The following is a 16,910-nucleotide window of genomic DNA, read 5'->3' on the forward strand; positions in this document are numbered from 1 at the left end:
GTCCCAATGAAGAAAGTCACTCGCTGAGGTGTCCTGTCTGTCCATCCGAAGGGGAGGGGTGGGCGAAGCCGCTGGGGAGACATGGCCCAGACTGGGTGTACAGGCCCGGCTTTCCTCCGAGGACCTGCCACCAGGTGAAAACATGGGACTACATTTCCCAGGATGCAGCTCGGGACTCCCGGCTTCCCTGCGGCCAATAATCGCGGGGGGGCGGGGCGTGGCAAGCCGGAGCTGCGGAGATCCAGGGAACGTCAGCTCTCCCCGGTGGGAACACGAGAGCAGGCTGGCGGCGGAGTGCTGACCACGACGCTATCTCCTTGCAGTTATACACCGCCCACGGGCCCAGTATGGGACCACGGACGACAGTATAATAAGGTGCCGGGAGCCGGGCCTGACCTGTGCAGGCCCTCTAGGTTCACTCGCCAGCCAGGCAGGCGCTGGGAGTAAGTTTTAACAGCCAAAATCCGGGATCCGCGTTTAGGGCAGGAAGCCTGGCTCCGGACTATAGGCTGAGGGTTGGACGTTTATTCAAAACAGCCTATACAAGACGTCTCTAGAGCAGGAGCTGTGGGTCAGAGTGGACCCTTGCACCTGCCAGCAGCTCCGCCTCCCGGGCCCCCTCCGACTGCCCTTACAGCCCATAGAGTTTGCTTGGGCAGACAGTACAGGAAGCATCATACAGGTACAGGCTCAGTCACAGGGCATTAGATGAAGCTCTTCTACCTGGAATGATTGGAAGTTGGCACAGCGGGCTAGTCTGTCCCTTTCCCCATGGGAAGTTCTGCCTCCACTAAAGTTAAGGCCACAGGGATGAAAACAGGGTCAGGGTGAGGGACCCAGCGGAGACCTGGGAAGCATGACGTGGGTGTTATGTCGGGCCTGGGAAGGGAGGAGAGATTGGGAGGGATCTGATTAGGATAGAAATTGATGATCTTGGTTGAGCACTCCCCAGATGAGTGCAAGGTGACTGCAGCAAACTTGGAGCCTCCCAGAAAAGGACAGTGCTCCCACCAAGGGGATGCTCTTAGCATAAGACCAGACCAAAGAGCCCAAGCAATTCCACAGAAGGGAAGGTCTGCTCAGGTCTGGGGAGCAGAGGGTGAAGGAAAGTATCCCTGGGCCCCAGGACCCAGTCTCAGAGCAAGGAGCTGGGGACCTGACCCACCCCTGGTCCTAACTTGTGGGTGTGTTAAGTAGGTAGTGAGCCTCTACTTGTGTGGGAGGTCAGAGCTGGGGGAATTTCCACTTTTTGGCTGGGATGGGCCTGTGGAAAAAGCTGGAGAAGGGTTAGGGCCAGCTGCCAGCATGTTTCATTGAGTGCTCTGGGCCCCTTAGGGCTCTCACAGCAGACCTTTCCTGCAGGGCAAGTACCCCCTAGGCTGGAGTTCCGACCTTGGGGAAAAGGTGAAACTGAACTTGGCTAATCCCACACCCACTAGCATGCACTAGGGCCCCTGAACCAACCATGTGGGGAGGGGCTGGGCCCACAGGGTCCAGAATGGAAGGTGGGGCACACTGGATGTGGGGTGGGGTGAGACTGGAGGCACAGCCCCCAGGGTCCATGGTTTTCCAAAGTCCCCTGAGGTACGTATTCAGCTGATGTAGACGCGGTGGAAGTCGTGGGCACCAAAGGCAGCGTTGCACTTGGGGCACTTCCTCTGGCGGGCCTCATAGCGGCCCCGCACACACTCGAAGCAGAAAACGTGGAAGCACTTGGTAAGGACGGCATCTTTCTTGCGGGTGTTACAGCAGGGGCAGGTCAACCGCGCCTGGGCCGGGCAAAGGGGTCAACTCAGGAACAGCCCTGACAGTCCCCAGATCCCAAGCTGACAGCAAGAGTTGGTTCAGACTCAGACCACCCCACAGCAGGCTGCACCTAACTCTCACGATAGCCCTGGGAGGTAGGGATAAGCACTTTCCACATGAGGAAACAGGCCAGGGAGCCCAGGTTTCAAAACTAGACAGTAACACAGTCTAGACTCTAACCTGGGTGGTGATGGCCAGTGGTCACAAGTCCCTGCTAAAGGTCAATGACCCACAGGCTGCAGCCTGAGCTCCTCTGCCCTGGAGCTTCATCCCTTGCCCTACTAGCATTCTTTGGCAAAACCCCAATCCTGGCTTAAATTGACTGTTTACCTTCTACCTGCTAAGTCACAGCTGGGCATGGCAGTGCCACTAGAAATCTGCTGCTCTCAACCCTCAACTGGGCCCATCCCTGGTGCCGCCCAGAGATCCTGCTGGGGGTCACTTGATTCATTTCTCTCTATGGAGGTTTTATAAATCTCCTCTCTTATCTTGAAATTTCCCACCTGCCGAAAGGCCTCACCTCCTACTCCAGATAGGAAATTCCCTTCACTCAGCATTCCCAATAATCTTCCTCTGTCCTGCCTGAAATCCCAGCCCAGTCCACCACCTCAGCCACTCCCCACAAGTATCACCTCTTCTCTAGCTCTCAGAATCCTACTTACCAGCATTTGACAGGCTCCACAGTCTGTAACTTATCCAAAAGTCCTTCCCTTCTCCCCTTTCAGCTGTCTCCACCCCTACAAGGCCAAACTGCTCCAAAAGGTTGTCTTTTTACTGACTCACCCTCCGTCCTTTCTTCACTCCAGGTGAGAGTCTAGGTGATCTGACCTCCACCTCTACCCAATAACCATTCCCACCAAGACTGTCAAATGCAAAAGGTATCTTTCATTACTTGCTTCATGTGCCTTCTTGGCAGCTCTGACTCACTCACCCCTGCCTCCTTGAAACTCTTCCCCAGTCATCTCCCTCTACACGGCTCTCTTTTCTTTTTTTTTTTAAATATTATTTATTTATTTAGATGTGCTGGGTCTTAGTTGTAGCATGCGGGATCTAGTTCCCTAACCAAGGATTGAACCAGGACACCAGAATTGCGAGTGTGGAGTCCTAGCTACTGGACTACCAGGGAAATCCCTCCGCTGTCCATTATTTAAGCTTTGAGGTTGCTTAGGAAAAATGATCCCTGTTTCGTCTCAGGCCACAGGCCCTCCCTGGGTGACCAGTTCCAGGTGGCTTCTGCCTTCGCCTCTGCTGACAATCCCCCAAAGCATCTGTCTTCCACACCAGCCCTTCTGCTTTGTCCTCCCAGACAGCCTCCCAAGAAGTTCCATGAATAAGTACCTCATCCTCAATATCCTTGAGAAGTCACTCTCTGGTCTAAAACCCTTGGATGTCTCCACAATGACTACTGAATAAGCCAAGAATCTCAACCTGGCTCACTTACCTTCAGGATCTGACACAGCCCACCCCTCCTCCACCCCCCAGGCTTGTGACTCACCAAAAGCCCATGTTCTGTCCTCTTAGCTACCACTGTCCAGCTGTGTCCTCCAGCATGCCTCTCTCAACTAGGGGCCTCCACCTCTGCCTCTCCCTTTGCTGGGACCCTTTCATCTCCATTCCTCATGGCCAACCCTGACTCACATCTTGTTTTCCTTTGGAGGCTATTCCTTCAGGAAGTCGGCTGATCATGCCCCCCTCCCCCTTTCCCGCCCAGGGCTATTAAGGGCCTCCCCTGACTGCCCCCAACCCCTCTGGCCTCTGCCATCACACTTCTCATCACTCAGAGGAAAGAATTACTTGGCTGCCTCCTCCACCAGACTGTCAGTTTCAAGAGACCCAAGACCAGGTATAGGTCCCAGTCCTCCCACACTCAGCACTCTATCTGGCATGGAGTATGTGTACCACACTTGAGAGCTGTCTTGATTCTCCACAATGGATTCTGCCCAGGTTTTGCTATCCTACCTTATTTCTAGGTTCCCTGGACTACCCCTTGGAGCTCTCAACAACCCCCAATCTGAGATTTCCCAGGTTCATGGAGCACGGCCTAGCTCCACAGCCCTACCTTGTATTCCTTGATCTCCTCCTGGAGGATTTCATCAGCATCTGCGTAAACTTCCACCTTCCTCTGCTTCTCCAGCTTGCGCCGCAGCCGGGAGATGTCCTCCTGGGGCAGGAGTGGGGGAAGCTGAGTGCAAGGGTCCTCAATCCAAACCTGCTGGCCCCGCCCCCGCCTCCACCCGCTGCCGGCCACACACCTGAGCCCTCTTGAGGTTGAAGCTCTCTTTCTCACGTGCAGCCCGGCTCTCAGCCAGGCAAGGTTGGATCTCTCGCAGCCGTGTCTGCACATGCTCCAGCTGCACCTTCAGGTCCTCGGCCAGTTGGGCTGCTTCCACGGCCTGAGGTGGGTGGAATGGGGAGGAGGGGCACAGTTGGCCTGAGCCTGGGGAATCAAGCATGTGAAGCCATGGCCGACAGATGCTTATGTCAACTGTCCAGTGGTTCCTGCTTTTGGGATAAGTACAGGATCTTCACTGGAACTGATTCTGTCTCCTGACCCCACAAGCCTCACCTCCTCGTCTTCCTCATTCCCAGCACTTCTGGCTCCTCACCTGCATAACCCTCTCTCCTGTCTCTGAGCCTCCACAGGGTTCTCTGCTCCTCTCAACTCCCCCAACACACAGACTTTCTCTCTGCAGCTCCCTGAAGCCTCAGTTCAAATGTCACCTCCTGAGAAAGGCTCTCCTGTTTTTCTTTCATACACTTCTATTTCCTCCATAAGACATGCTGTGAGTTTCCTGGCGGCCACATGGTTAGGATTCCGGGCCTTCACTATCGTGGTCTAAAAGCCATGCAGTGCAGCCAAACAAACAAAAAAAAGACACGTTGTGATGTGAAATAGTGTTACTTAATCTGTAGGATTATTGGCTTGCTCTCTGCCCCTCATAACTGGAAGCTCCCACTTCCAGCAGATGTTTTGTTCTTGTGATCTCCCCAGCACTCAGTGCGGGTCCTGGTACACAACAAGAGCACGACGAACACTGCTTAAATGAATGAACCAAATAGAGAAAAGTCCAGGAGGAGAAAAAAGATGAAAGTCAATGTTAAGCCTTTACCATGAACTGGAGGAGTGATGTCATTCCTGACTCAGAAGAACAACTACCACAAGCTAGAGACATTTCTTAGAGTTAACACAACTGTGTGACAGAGACAGCTAAACAGTGCGGTGGTCAGGACATGGGTTGTGGAGTGAAGGAGACCTGGGCCCAAATTCCACTTCCACTCTTTCTTGAGCGAGTCAACTACCACCCTAAACCTCAGCCTTCTCCATTACAGAAAAGTAGATAACAACAAAAACTGCTGTAGGATTATTTTAAGGCTGAAACATGACCCACCAGAGAAAGTCCTCAGCACAGGGTCTGGCACACATTAAGCGTCTGAGACGTGAACGGGGCTGTGTAAGGAAGTGAAGCCAGGCTCTGGCCCAGGTCATCTGCCTCACCTTCCTCTTGTTGAGCTCCAGGGCCTGGCTGCGCAGTGTCAGCTCCTTCTCCACACCCCCGAGGCTGCCCTGCAAAGCTCGCTCTTTTTCCTCCAGCTTCTGCACGGTCAGCAGCTGGGCATCCACCTGAGGACAGGAGTGGGGACTGAGTGCTGGGGAGCCCCTGCCTCTCCAGTTCCATCCTAACAAGCTGGGGGCAGCCCTACCTGGGACTTGAGGCCAAGAACCTGCTCGCCCAGCTCGTCCTTCTCCTCCCGCAGCAGCTTATGAATCTGGTTGGCTTTGATCCGCTCTGACATCAGTTTGAAGTTGGCGTCGTCCTTTTCTCGCAGCTGCTGGAGCAGCCGCCCGTTTTGTTCCTGCATGTCCTCAAAGGCCTGGCCAGTCACATCCATCTCTGACAGCAGGGCCTCCTCCTCCTGCAGCAAGTGGGCAGGGGCAAGACGGAACGTGGGAGACGGACAAGATCAACTGTGGGGAAACCGCAGGAAAACATGGCTGTACGAAGATCCACAGAGTGGACCCAGGCTGCGTGCTATACCAGGAGGTTTAAGGAATGTCAACATTCAAAGCTGGGGGTGGGGGGTGGGGTCGCACCTGCTTGGTGGCACCCAACTTGCGCTGCAGGTGTTCGATCTGCTCCTCCGCCTGACGAATGCGCCGCAGGGCATCCTCGTCCGCGATCTTCTTGCTCTCCCTCCGATCCCTCTCCTCCAGCTCCCGGATGCGGCCCCGTAGTTCATCGACCTGTAACCACCAGGAGGGAGCTCTCTCATCACTGCCTCCTGCTGACCCAGGGACTTGTCACTGCCCCCCCGCCTTGGGGCAGCCGTTCTGCACATCCCACGCACCCTGCCTGCCCTCACCTCAGCCTTGGCCTTGCGTTCCGCTGCCATGAGCTGCACTTTATCCCGCTGTTCCTTGGGCGCAGACTTATACATGTCCAGCAGCAATTTCATCTCCTTTTGGCTTTCCTGGGCCTTCCTGGGGGAGGCACAGGAGGAAGGCTGGGTGAGTACGGCTGGAGGCCACTGGGCAGAGGTGGGAGGGAGAAAAGAACAGGGCCTCACTTGAGCTCTACTCGGAGACCTTTGAGGAGTTCTGATTCCTTCCTCTTGGCCTCTTCCACTTTGGCCTTCTCCCGATCAGCCCTTGAGAGAGCCGAGGCTACAGACGGGGGTCCCAGAACAGGCCCTTCTCGCTCCCGAAGCTCCCGCTTGGGTCTGGCCTCAGGTTCTCGGCCCCGGGAGGAGGGTCCCTGGGCCCCGGGGGTCAGGGCCTGGGTCTCTTCCTCGGAGGGCACCAGGTCTTCCTTCTTCGCTGACGAGGTAGTAACGGCAGCGCCAGGCATGGACGCCGTCTCCTTTCTGGTGTCAGGGGCACCAACAGGGCCTGGCCCACCCTCGTCTTTCCCTGGGACTGGGGCACCGAGGCTGGAGTCCTCTGGGTGGCCCAGGCTGGGGATGGAGTGAGCAGAGCCACTGGCCTGGGCCCTGAGCTGCAAAGCAGAGAGAGAACAGGGCTGAGGTCAGACATGTTCACTGAGGCCTAGCCATGGCCTTCCCAGGCAGCCCACCCCTCACCTTGGCGATCTCGGCCTGCACTTCACGCAGTTTCCGCTTGTATCGCTGGGCGTCCCCCTTTAGCTGGTGGTTGTGGTTCTGGAGGCTGCTGATCAGGTGGCGCATCTCACGGTTGATGGGCCCTGGAGGAGTATAGGAAACCAAGGTCAGACTGGTCCCTGGGTTAGGGGCCCAACCCCTCAGTGAGGGGAGAGGCAGGGCCAGAGCCGTCACTTTCACTACAAAAGAGAGGACAACTGAAGCCTTACACAGAGAGTGAACTCAGCAGATAACAAGAAAATGCACCCAAACATAATCTGATGCTGTGTGTTATTTCTGCTAATGCAGATTTCGAAAATATTTCCACATTTCCTTCAAAGGAACACATAACTGTAAATGCACAAAAGTTAGTCCACTTCCTTTAGCTTTTTAAACAAATGTCATCTTCGTTTCATGTCCCTGACATTTCTCCTAATACCTCATCTTCCCTCCTTGCTTTACTTTCCTTGGTATACTTGTCACTACCTAACATACACGTTCAATTTTCCCTTCCTTTGTTGTCTGTCCTCCCTCCCTGTAACACAGCTCCACAACAGCAGGAATTCTTTGTATTTTGTTCACTGGTATAATCCCAAAGCTTAGAACTGAGCCTGGCTCAAAAGAGGTGTTCAATAAACCTTTGTAAAATGAACTAGTAGAGAGGCACCCTAAAGGCCAAGAGAATCATGGATGGGGCTGACAGCTCCTGTTATGGCAGAGTCGGCACCATCAGCCACCTCAGGCAGCTATAAGCCTCAATGCACCTTTGAGCCATGTGGTGGGGTCCCCATTTTCCAGAGGGAGATGAGGCTCTGTGAAAGGAAGGGACTTAACCTCTGGACAAGCATCTGGCCACACCAGGGCCCAGCAATCCCACAAAAGGCCCCACCTCAACCCTGTCCTCGCCACATACCCGCCTGCTCGTTGGCCGCCAGGTTCTGTTCAAACTCGATGCGCAGCATCTCGTACTCCTTGCGAACCTGGGCCAGCGTGTCCTCCAGCTGTATAACCTCAGTGCGTAGCTTCTTCTGCAGCCCCAGCTCATCACTCTGTGAGGTGAGGCATTAAGGACTCACACAAGCCCTGGCCTCATGGCAAGCCCACCCTCAACCTCAGACCTCAGTGGCTCAGGAAGAATTTATCCCCAAGAGATCCCTGGCAGGCACCCGGGGCTCTGACACCCTTGACCCAGGAACAACCTGACCCGGAGGGCCTGACCCTTACCCCTGTTCCACGGGCATACCTCCATGTGCTCAATGTGCCTCAGGTGGGAATTCTTGGTGGCCAGCAGCAGCCCGCGGGCCTCGTCCAGCTGGGTCTTTACTTGCAGAGACTCATTGTAGAGCAGTGAGAACTGCGCCTGCAGCATCCGGTACTCCCCCGTCTCCCGGACCACCTCCTCAGGAAGGCTCCGCAATGCTACCTAGGGGCAGGATGTCTGAACTCACTCAGCAAAAGGAAGGAGAGCTCAGTGCCCACCCTGCAGGCTAAGGCCTTCCCAGCCCGAAACCCAACTCACCTTGAGGCGCTCATTGGTCCGCACGGCCCCCTGAAGTTCGGCCTGCAGCTTCTCCAGCTCTGCCATGCGGCTATTGGCCAATTCCTGATTTTCCTCCAACTCCGCGTTCAGCATTTCAAACTGTGGAGTGGGGAGGCCAGTGGGAGGCAGGGCCAGGGCATGAGGCATGCGTCCCTCACAGCCCCACCATATGCTCTGCCCTAGCTCCCCTATGTGCAGCAGTGATGGATTCTGAAGGCCCAGGGACAAGCCAGATCCAGGCACTTTCCTAAGTGTTCCTAGTCAAGTAGGAGAAAATGTAATACTGCATGGTCAGTGCTGGGAACCAAGGCTTGTATCTGACAGGGGGTCAGGGAAGCCTTTCTGGAAGACCTGAAGAGCAAGCTGAGGAAAGGAGGACAGGGAACAATAACTTCGCAGCACCAAAAAAAAAAAGAAAAAAAATGTGCAGTGACCAAGAAGTGAGAGAGCAAAAGCAGGACAGGGAATGGGACAGTGGCAGCAAGGCTCTTTCTCAGTTACACGACGAGAATGCCAAATGCCTCCAACACAACCAACACCTCTTTCCTCAGTGGTACTTTTAATCCCTTGGACAGCAAGGAGATCCAACCAGTCCAGCCTAAAGGAAATCAGTCCTGAATATTCTTTGGAAGGACTAATGCTGAAGCTCCAATATTTTGGCCACCTGATCTGAAGCTGACTCATTTGAAAAGACCCTGATGCTGGGAAAGATTGAAGGTTGAGAGAAGAAGGGGACAACAGAGGATGAGATGATTGGATGGCATCACCGACTCAACAGACATGAGTTTGATTAAACTCTAGGAGTTAGTGAAGGACGGGGGGGCCTGGTGTGCTGCAGTCCATGGGGTTGCAAAGAGTCGGACACGACTGAGCGAATGAACTGACTGACGAACTTTTAATCAACTGATATATGATTTACCTACTTGTTAATTCCCCCAACTAGAACTTAAGCTCCATGACAGGTTTCTGTTTTGTTCTCCAAAATTACTGCTTTCTACACAGTACCTAACATTCAGTATTATTTGCTGAATACAGACATGAAACAATAAAACAAAGAACACTGTGAGTGACAGGGAAAGACCACCAAGACCACACCTGATGTTTGTCCTTAATTCTAAGGGGGAAGTTCAAGGGTAGAGTAGAGAAAAGTTGCTGGAGGGACCAGGAAAAATGCTGCCGCTCACCTTCTGCATGCTGAGTGTGATCTGGCCCCCCTGGAAGCCTGAAGAGCTCCCAGACACATAGTAGCCAGAATTGAGCTGTGGAGAGAAGAGATGGACAGATGGGTGTGGAGAAGAGAAGTTAGGGCCCCAAGTACTCTGTTCAGGCTCCATGTGACCCAGTGCCTGAGCCTCACCTGCTCTAAGGCTTCTGCCAGGTGCTTATTAAGTTTTTGTTCCCGCTTCCGTAACTTCTCAATGTCCCACTGCAGGTCCTCTACTGTCGTCTCCATCTCCAGCACTTTGGTCTCTGCAGATGTCACTTTATCCTGGAGCTCAGAGTACTGGGGACAATAAAGGGGACAGAAGCTTAGATGACAGACTTGGCTCCCCAAGATCCTTGGGTGTCCAACTAATCCAAATCCTGTCCTGGTTCCAATCCCACCCCAAAATCCCAACTCCCACCTCCAATGAGATGCGGTGGTGCTTCTCCTGCAGTTGGGTGGCCAAGTCCTGTAGCCGCCGATTCTCACGGCCCAGCTCCCGGGTGCGTGCCCGAGCTGCCTCACCGGGGGGCTCACTGTCCCCTGGGAAGGTAGGGCTCAGGTAAGAGCCAAGTCCAGGGCAGTGGATCAAAGTACTGACTCATTCTGGAGTCTGCTATGTGCCCAGTGTGATCGACCAGCTGTCTTGCCACTTTCTCATGACAAAGCCAGGAGTCTTTATCCCCACTGTACAAAGGAGGAAACCAGCTCAGAGAGGAGAGCCATCTGCCCAGGACACTCGGGAGGGACTGACAGAACTAAGGCTGGGCACTTGCTGCTATGCCTTGGATGGATCAGTAACTACCACTGAGATTTTTGAAAAGTGCTCCCAAGAGGTCTCCAGCCCCAAGGGAGGAGGACCCCTCCCCCGGTATCAACAACTCCTTCCACCCATCTCTCTAGACCTCAACTCCAGAAATCAAAGCCAGATCCCCCACTGACAGTTTAACCCTTCCCCTGAGAACATGGCTGATTTACCCCTTGGGGGACTGTGGCTGCCTCTGGACTAGGGGCACTGAGGAGGGAATACCATGAAGACGTAAACGGAAGTTGTGGCACTTCTGGGGTGGGGACACAAAAACTAACCTCGGCTGTATACTCGCTGACAGAGTTCTTCCACCCGGCGCTGCAGGCGGTCAGAGGCCTCCACGACACGGGACACAGCTGCCTTGGAGAACTCCATGCGGCCCTGCAGCTGCAGCTCCACCTCCTCACTACTGCTTGCGCCAAGGGCCACCACAAAAGCCAAGGCTGGCTCACTGAGAGGGGGCCGCAGCTGCATTGGCAGGGGTTCTGGGAGGGACGGACAGACCCTCGTGAGGACAACAGCAACAGTCACCACCACTCTGTACCAAGTTCTAGACTGAGCCCTTCAGCACTCTATAGCTTACTGAATCAACATAACCAACACGTGCAGTACGGTGTTATCCCCATCTTAAAAGTGAAATAACAGAAATTCAGGGAGGTAATGTCCCTAAGGCCAGAGAACTACCAAATCACTTCCTCAGAGAAGCCTTCTCTGCCTTCCCCTATCCAAACTAAAGTGCACAGACACTAACTCCCTTTCAGTGCCCCCCCTCCCCCTTTTCTTGCGGTTTTAATCACTTCTTTCCCTAATGGTTGGGGCAGTAAGTTATCTCGTTTTTGTTATTTTTGTCTCCTCCAAACAGCCTAATATCAAATTCCCTCCTTTCCAGGACCTTTCCCAGAACTTAATTAAGCTTCCCAGATCCTAGGGCTCTGCCCTACCCCTCAGCTCCGAAGTCCCTGGCTCTGTGAGAGGGGTCTCATCACGTGTCGGGCCCTCCTGGGTCCCAGGTGCCTCTGTCCCTGAAGACAGCTCCCCCTGGCTCTCATGGTGTCGGAGAAGGGCTTCCACAGTTTCATCCAGCTGAAGGGAGAAAGCACCAAAAATGTTATGAATCCCTCAGGTGCTTCCCAGCCTGATACTCCTTTCCTAGTAGAGGGGTATGAGGATTGGCAGCTGGATCAAGGCCAGGTCTTCGAAAGAAGAGCGGCATCCACCTGGGCCCAGTAGCGATTGACAATGAGGAGGGTGGCGTCATCTGTGGCCTGCCGCTTCTCCAGCTTCTCAATTCGTTCTCGGAGTTCGTCTTCACATGCCTGTCTCTGTTCCAGACGCTCTGCAAGTTTCTTGTTCTTGAACTGCAGAACCTTGAGGTCCATCTCCTCCTACCAAGGAAACAAAGGGGCCAAGAAGAGGGTCAAGCAGGGCCCAAGAACCCAATCACAGAGGAAGACAAGAAAAGCAAATGCAACGGACGGGAGTGGGGAGCTTCCCCAGACGAACTGCCATTAGGATTTAACGAAGCTCAGACACCCACAGAGAAAGCGTCTCGGTTGTGAGGCGGATCACGTTCTGCTTCTGCCTCTTCCTACTTAAGTCTTTGACAAGCCACACGCCCAGTGGGAACCTGTTTTCCTATCTGTAAAGGGAAGGCTGACGTCGTGTCCTCGGTTTCCTTCAACAGAGTGTTCTGTAAAGTGGGTCTTGCTAAGCTTGGGGAATTGGGAGTTAAGTTCAGGACGATGTAGACGGAAAACAGATGGGACTTCTAGCAAGTTTTGAGGACTGAGGCGGGAACCCACGAACCGTGGAAGAGATGCCTCCCAGGCGAATGGGCTCTATAAGCGTGGTGGTGGTCTTCTCCTCGCGGCTCAACTTCTTCTCTGGGGGCCCCGAACCCCCATCCCCAGCGGCGCGTTTGTTGCCGGGTCCAGACATGGCCGCGGCAGCGAAGAGAGGAGCAGGGTCTCCAGAGGGACGTCAGGCAGGCGGAGACTGCACTCCTCTCACCTGTAGAAGACAGAGCGCAAAGATGTGGAGGCGGCTGGAGCTCCGCAACCATGCAACTCCCCCTCACCTACCAGAGGGTCCCCGCCCCGCCGGCCCTGGGCCCCTCACCGGCAGCAGGATCAGCTCACGGGCGCCATCTTGGACTCCACCGGACGTCACTGGCCTCCCCAGCACAGAGCGCAGGCGCCAGGGGCAGTCCGGATGTGGCGAAATCGTCTTCATTTCCTGTTTCTATTGGTCTCGCTTTGTCCCGCCTCTCGGGTCTGTATGGGTTTCTTTCCGGACTCTTTTTCTCTCCGTGATTGGGCAGTAAACAGTTCCCATGGTAACCGATAACACAGGTCTACTTTCCAGTTCTAAAGACATCGCCTGCCCCAGATTAGCAACTTTGAAAGGAGGCCATGAGGGCGGGGCTTGCATCTTATTACGCACGCGCACTCTCTTCTCACTGATTGGAGAGAGCTGTACACTTTCACCACGGCTCCAGGAACTCCCTTAGCAACGGTCACCTTTGAGACGAGGGAGACGCCGCCAGCGGATTGGGTGCCCCGGGCATCTCTGCAACGCAGATTGGCTGAAGCGTCGATAGAGGGCCAGGCCTTGGCAGTGGCTGCCGGAGAACTGGCTGTCCCAGAACCGAGGCAAGACAGATCCTGTGGTCACCCCCAGCACAGAAGAGCGACAAGATGATCCGCCGGAAGTCCAGCCAATTCCAGGGACTAAAAATGCAGTCGGAGCTTGTACAGCACTACGAACTGCGGCGAGAACCCGAAAAAGACCTCAGCTCATTGGATGAATCGGCCACGTGTATGGGAACAGGCGTGCGGACCGAATCCGGGACCGTGGCTTCGGTGGATGTCGGTAACGATCCTGCAGCCAACTTGTTCCCGGTGAGGACGGGACAGTGATCCGATTCCCCGTCAGGGCGCCACCCGACGTTATGTTTACTAAAGTTTAAGAAGTTTCCCCGGGCTGCCTTGGTGAGGAGGCAGGGGTGTGTGACCCCGCTTGTTTATATGCTCGTGAATAGTACTTAGGGATCGTTGAAGCCCAGCCCGCCAGCATTGCTCCTATCTAGTCCTCAAGATGAGAAGGCAACTTAGCGCGTTCTTAGGCCGATAGAGATTCGCAACGGGCCAAGAACTAGGGGCCAGAAACACCACAGCCCTGCCTTTCCCAATTCGCTTTCTCTCCGCAGCCGCCGCTGCCCCAGCCCCGGATCTGTATATGGTGAGTATGAAGAGTTCTGGGGGAAAGTTACCCTTCACACTTGTATTATTCCTTTAGGGTTTCCCAACAATCCTGTCAAGCAGCACTGGCATCCCCATTTTACAGATGAGGAAACTGAGGCCCAGAGATGCAATTACTCAAGATGACTATAAGCCAGGTCTCCTGCTGCCCCAGTCCAAAGACAGAGTGTGAGAAGAAGGTAGCCAAAGACTGAGAATGTAAATGTATCATTGCCTCTATGGAGCATTGTACAAATGGGGACACCAAAGCTCACAGAGGGAAATCTGCCCAGTTAAACAGCACAGGAGAGGCAGAAACCAGAACTCAAGTTTCCTAACTCTAGGTTTTATAAGTGAAGAGGATTCTAAGAGTTCATTTAAGCCATACCTTCCATTTACAGATGGAGAAAGTAAGGCCCAAAGAGGGAAGTGACCTACTTAAAGTGACACAGCAAGTTAGTGGAAGGGCCAAACCTCTAACTCAGGTCTCTTGGTTCCCAGTCCAATGCACTCACCACCACAGTCATATCATCAAACTAATGCATGATGGACACCAACACGTTTTTCCTTCTTTTCCTATGACAGGAAGTACCTGGACATCCATTCTATGCACAGGCTGGAGAAGACAGCCAGCACTGAGGAGATGAGGGAGTATGGGTGGGGAGGAGTAGGGAGGGGAAGAGCTAGCTTTTGGGGACAGCTGAAGGGGAGGTGGGCTGGGAAGGCATGAGGAATGCCTGGCTCCAAAGCCTGTTGTGCACTAGTGTAGAGCAGGGAAGGGAGACTCTAGTTGTCACTGATTCCTTTCTGTCTCCCTCCCAAGGGTGCTGGCTGAGCTGTTGGGGCTAGGTTCTCCTGAGAAGAGCCTGCGGGATGGAATCACTCTGGACCTCTTCTCCCATGCACTCATCTTCTGCCGCCAGCAGGGCTTCTCCCTGGAGCAGACCTCAACAGCTTGTGCCCTGCTCCAAGATCTTCACAAGGCCTGTATTGGTAAGAGGAGGGGGCTCCCCGAGGGCCTGAGTCCAGGGCAGAGGAGAAGGAGGCTGGCACAAGTGATCAGGGGAAGTAACAGCAGGATTACCACCTGGAATCTTTTGTTTTGTCACCACTAACAGAAGTTATCACACACAAGTTACTTCACCTTTGAAATCCTCTTATCTCCTTATCTATAATCAGATTACGACACTAAGGTTATTAAACTGTTCTGAGAAACATTATGTGTAATATGTGTAAATATATGCACAGTGCTCAATAAAACAGCTCTTTATGCCTGAAACCCATTTTCTACAGAATGTTTAATGAGAGCTAAATTATGTATTTCTTGCTTTACTGTCACTTCCACTGAAATATACACTTCTTAAGGGCAGGACCTTGTCTGTCTTATTTAGTGCCTAGAACAGTGCAGAGTGGGTACTCAATATTTGTTGCCTAGATCTGTCTACTTCTAAAGCTCATGATCACAAAGTAGCTGTTGAGTGAGTAAAATGAATGATCATCAGGGAGGGGACTCAACGTCACATCTTGCTTTCCCTCCCAGAAACCCCCTTGGGCAACGTGGAGGAATGTTACCGCTACTTCACCAGTGTTCTTTTTTGCCACGGAGTCAGGGTCAGTTTCATTCTCCCCATCCCCTCACCCCCATAAGGTCCAGCCCAGCCTCCCACCCTCTCTCACACTCATTACCCTTATCTTCCTCTGAAGGCCCCAGTGGGCTCTTCCTGCTCCTGGACTGCCAGGCACTTGGAGAAAAGGTGATGGCTTCGGGAGGTGGTCAGTCCTCTAACTCCCAATCATCTCCACAGCGCCCCCCTTTCAGTATCGACCTCTTTAAGGAAGAACAGCTGCTGGCCCTGGCGGATTATGTGGTGAACACCTACTTCCGCCACTTCAAGCTCTACAAATATGTCTTCACACCCCAGGTACTGGGCTAGGGGCTACAAGAGGCCGCCCCTCGTCTCTCCTCTTTCCCCAGTGCAGTTGATTTCCTCCCTCTTCCCAGGTGCGGCTGGATCTCTCTTTGACTTACATGGGGCTAAAGCCACCCAGCCTCTCGTCAGAGGATGAGACAGGTAAGGGAGAATGCCGGGGCGAGGGCTGGACTGCACTGGGGCTGGGGCTGAAGCCTTCTCCTGCTTCTGGCTTACAGAGAAAGAAAAGGGAGAAGAGGTGGAACAGCAGGCAGTCATCGCACAGGAGCTGGAACCGGAAACAGTGGTCCAGCCAGAGCCAAGTGAGGACCTGGAGGGGTTGGGGCTCCCTGTGACTTTGGCCAGGTGTGAAATAAAGGGTTTAGATCACATCAGGACTTCAGATTTTTCGTTTTAGTCATGGTGTCCTTTTTCCAAATGATTCCTTATGGAAAATGCATGTTCCAAGATGCAACAAAATAAAAGCACAGCTGCTGGGGGTGAGGCAGGAACTCCAGAAAAGGATTATAGAACCAACGACAGTAACAACCAGCACACATCTGGCACTACTATGTGCTAGGCAGGCCTTGTTTTAAGCATTTTATATATATATATATTGCTTGTGCCAAGTGGCCTGTGGAATCTTAATTCCCCAACCAGGAATTGAACCTGTGGCCCAAGTGGAAGCATGGAGTCCTAATCACTGGACCACCAAGGAATTCCTGCATTTTACACATATTAACCCATTTAATCCTCTCTCAATCCTAGTAGCTAGGTATTATCACTGGATTTTACACAGGAGGAAACTGAGGCATAAAAATGTTCAATCACCTGCCTGAGGTCACACAGCTGTTAAAAGGAGCAATTGGGAAATGCAGCCTACATAAACCCTCTGCCCATCTTACTCTCCCAGAAGGGCTGGCTGACATTTCCTGAAGTGAAGAAACACTGCCATCTGGGTCACTCCTGGGATAGTCCCCCTTGAAGGTCGTGCATGCCTGGCTAGGGGGCGGTCCCTCAGCCCCATGGCCTCTCCTCTGACCTGCCCCTTCTTCCCCGCCCCTGCAGGCCAGGTCTCTATCCTACGAGCCTACATAAAGGCCCAGATGAACAAGGAGCTGCGGCAGCTCCAACAACTGGTGGAGGAGCGGCTCAAAGCCAGTGAGGAAAGGCTCAGCAGCAAGCTGACCGCCCTCGAGCGGCCCCTCCAGCTACCTCCAGGCAAAGGCAAGAACAAGACCAAGTGACTCCCTGCATTTTCCCCAATAAAGGCCTGGGCCAAAGTGGCCCCACCATGCCCCGCCCC

The 16,910-nt window shown here is 53.7% G+C and overlaps 2 protein-coding genes across 5 annotated transcripts; one reads left to right on the top strand and one right to left on the bottom strand.

The window, feature by feature from the left end:
• Positions 1 to 510: 510 nt before the first annotated feature.
• Positions 511 to 12,625, bottom strand: RNF40 (ring finger protein 40). 4 transcript variants are annotated; one of them, XM_081553010.1, is made up of 20 exons: positions 12,574 to 12,625; positions 12,262 to 12,465; positions 11,673 to 11,840; positions 11,397 to 11,538; positions 10,734 to 10,940; positions 10,069 to 10,190; positions 9,801 to 9,947; positions 9,628 to 9,702; positions 8,423 to 8,542; positions 8,147 to 8,326; positions 7,817 to 7,952; positions 6,886 to 7,007; positions 6,373 to 6,800; positions 6,169 to 6,286; positions 5,900 to 6,049; positions 5,509 to 5,721; positions 5,303 to 5,428; positions 4,059 to 4,199; positions 3,866 to 3,964; positions 511 to 1,769 (listed from the first exon to the last, which is right to left on the bottom strand). In XM_081553010.1, exons 2-20 carry the CDS (start codon positions 12,391 to 12,393, stop codon positions 1,593 to 1,595), a joined length of 3,003 nt encoding a protein of 1,000 aa, XP_081409136.1. In that variant the 5' UTR covers positions 12,394 to 12,465; positions 12,574 to 12,625; the 3' UTR covers positions 511 to 1,592. The 4 variants fall into 4 exon arrangements, with proteins under 4 accessions (XP_081409136.1, XP_081409135.1, XP_081409138.1 ...); XM_081553009.1 differs by having other exon boundaries at positions 3,866 to 3,967; XM_081553012.1 differs by having other exon boundaries at positions 3,866 to 3,988; positions 4,055 to 4,199.
• A 353-nt stretch (positions 12,626 to 12,978) lies between these two features.
• Positions 12,979 to 16,901, top strand: CFAP119 (cilia and flagella associated protein 119). The gene is made up of 9 exons (XM_081553016.1): positions 12,979 to 13,355; positions 13,664 to 13,695; positions 14,280 to 14,345; positions 14,518 to 14,687; positions 15,235 to 15,305; positions 15,500 to 15,616; positions 15,697 to 15,766; positions 15,844 to 15,927; positions 16,673 to 16,901. The coding sequence occupies exons 1-9, from the start codon at positions 13,152 to 13,154 to the stop codon at positions 16,849 to 16,851; spliced, it is 993 nt and encodes a 330-aa protein (XP_081409142.1). The 5' UTR covers positions 12,979 to 13,151; the 3' UTR covers positions 16,852 to 16,901.
• The last annotated feature ends 9 nt before the right edge of the window (positions 16,902 to 16,910 follow it).

Source organism: Giraffa tippelskirchi, chromosome 13 (assembly GCF_054371585.1).
Source record: "Giraffa tippelskirchi isolate mGirTip1 chromosome 13, T2T-mGirTip1v1.2.pri, whole genome shotgun sequence".
Classification (NCBI taxonomy): Eukaryota; Metazoa; Chordata; class Mammalia; order Artiodactyla; family Giraffidae; genus Giraffa; species Giraffa tippelskirchi.

Coding starts and splice junctions, on each gene's coding strand:
- RNF40 (XM_081553009.1), bottom strand. CDS start 12,393: ATGTCTGGACCCGGCAACAAACGCGCCGCTGGGGATGGGGGTTCGGGG. Junction 9,703..9,800: donor TGGCAGAAGCCTTAGAGCAG/GTGAGGCTCAGG, acceptor TTCTCTCCACAG/CTCAATTCTGGCTACTATGT. Junction 3,968..4,058: donor TCAACCTCAAGAGGGCTCAG/GTGTGTGGCCGG, acceptor CTCCTGCCCCAG/GAGGACATCTCCCGGCTGCG.
- CFAP119 (XM_081553016.1), top strand. CDS start 13,152: ATGATCCGCCGGAAGTCCAGCCAATTCCAGGGACTAAAAATGCAGTCG. Junction 14,346..14,517: donor AGCACTGAGGAGATGAGGGA/GTATGGGTGGGG, acceptor CTCCCTCCCAAG/GGTGCTGGCTGAGCTGTTGG. Junction 15,928..16,672: donor AGTGGTCCAGCCAGAGCCAA/GTGAGGACCTGG, acceptor CCGCCCCTGCAG/GCCAGGTCTCTATCCTACGA.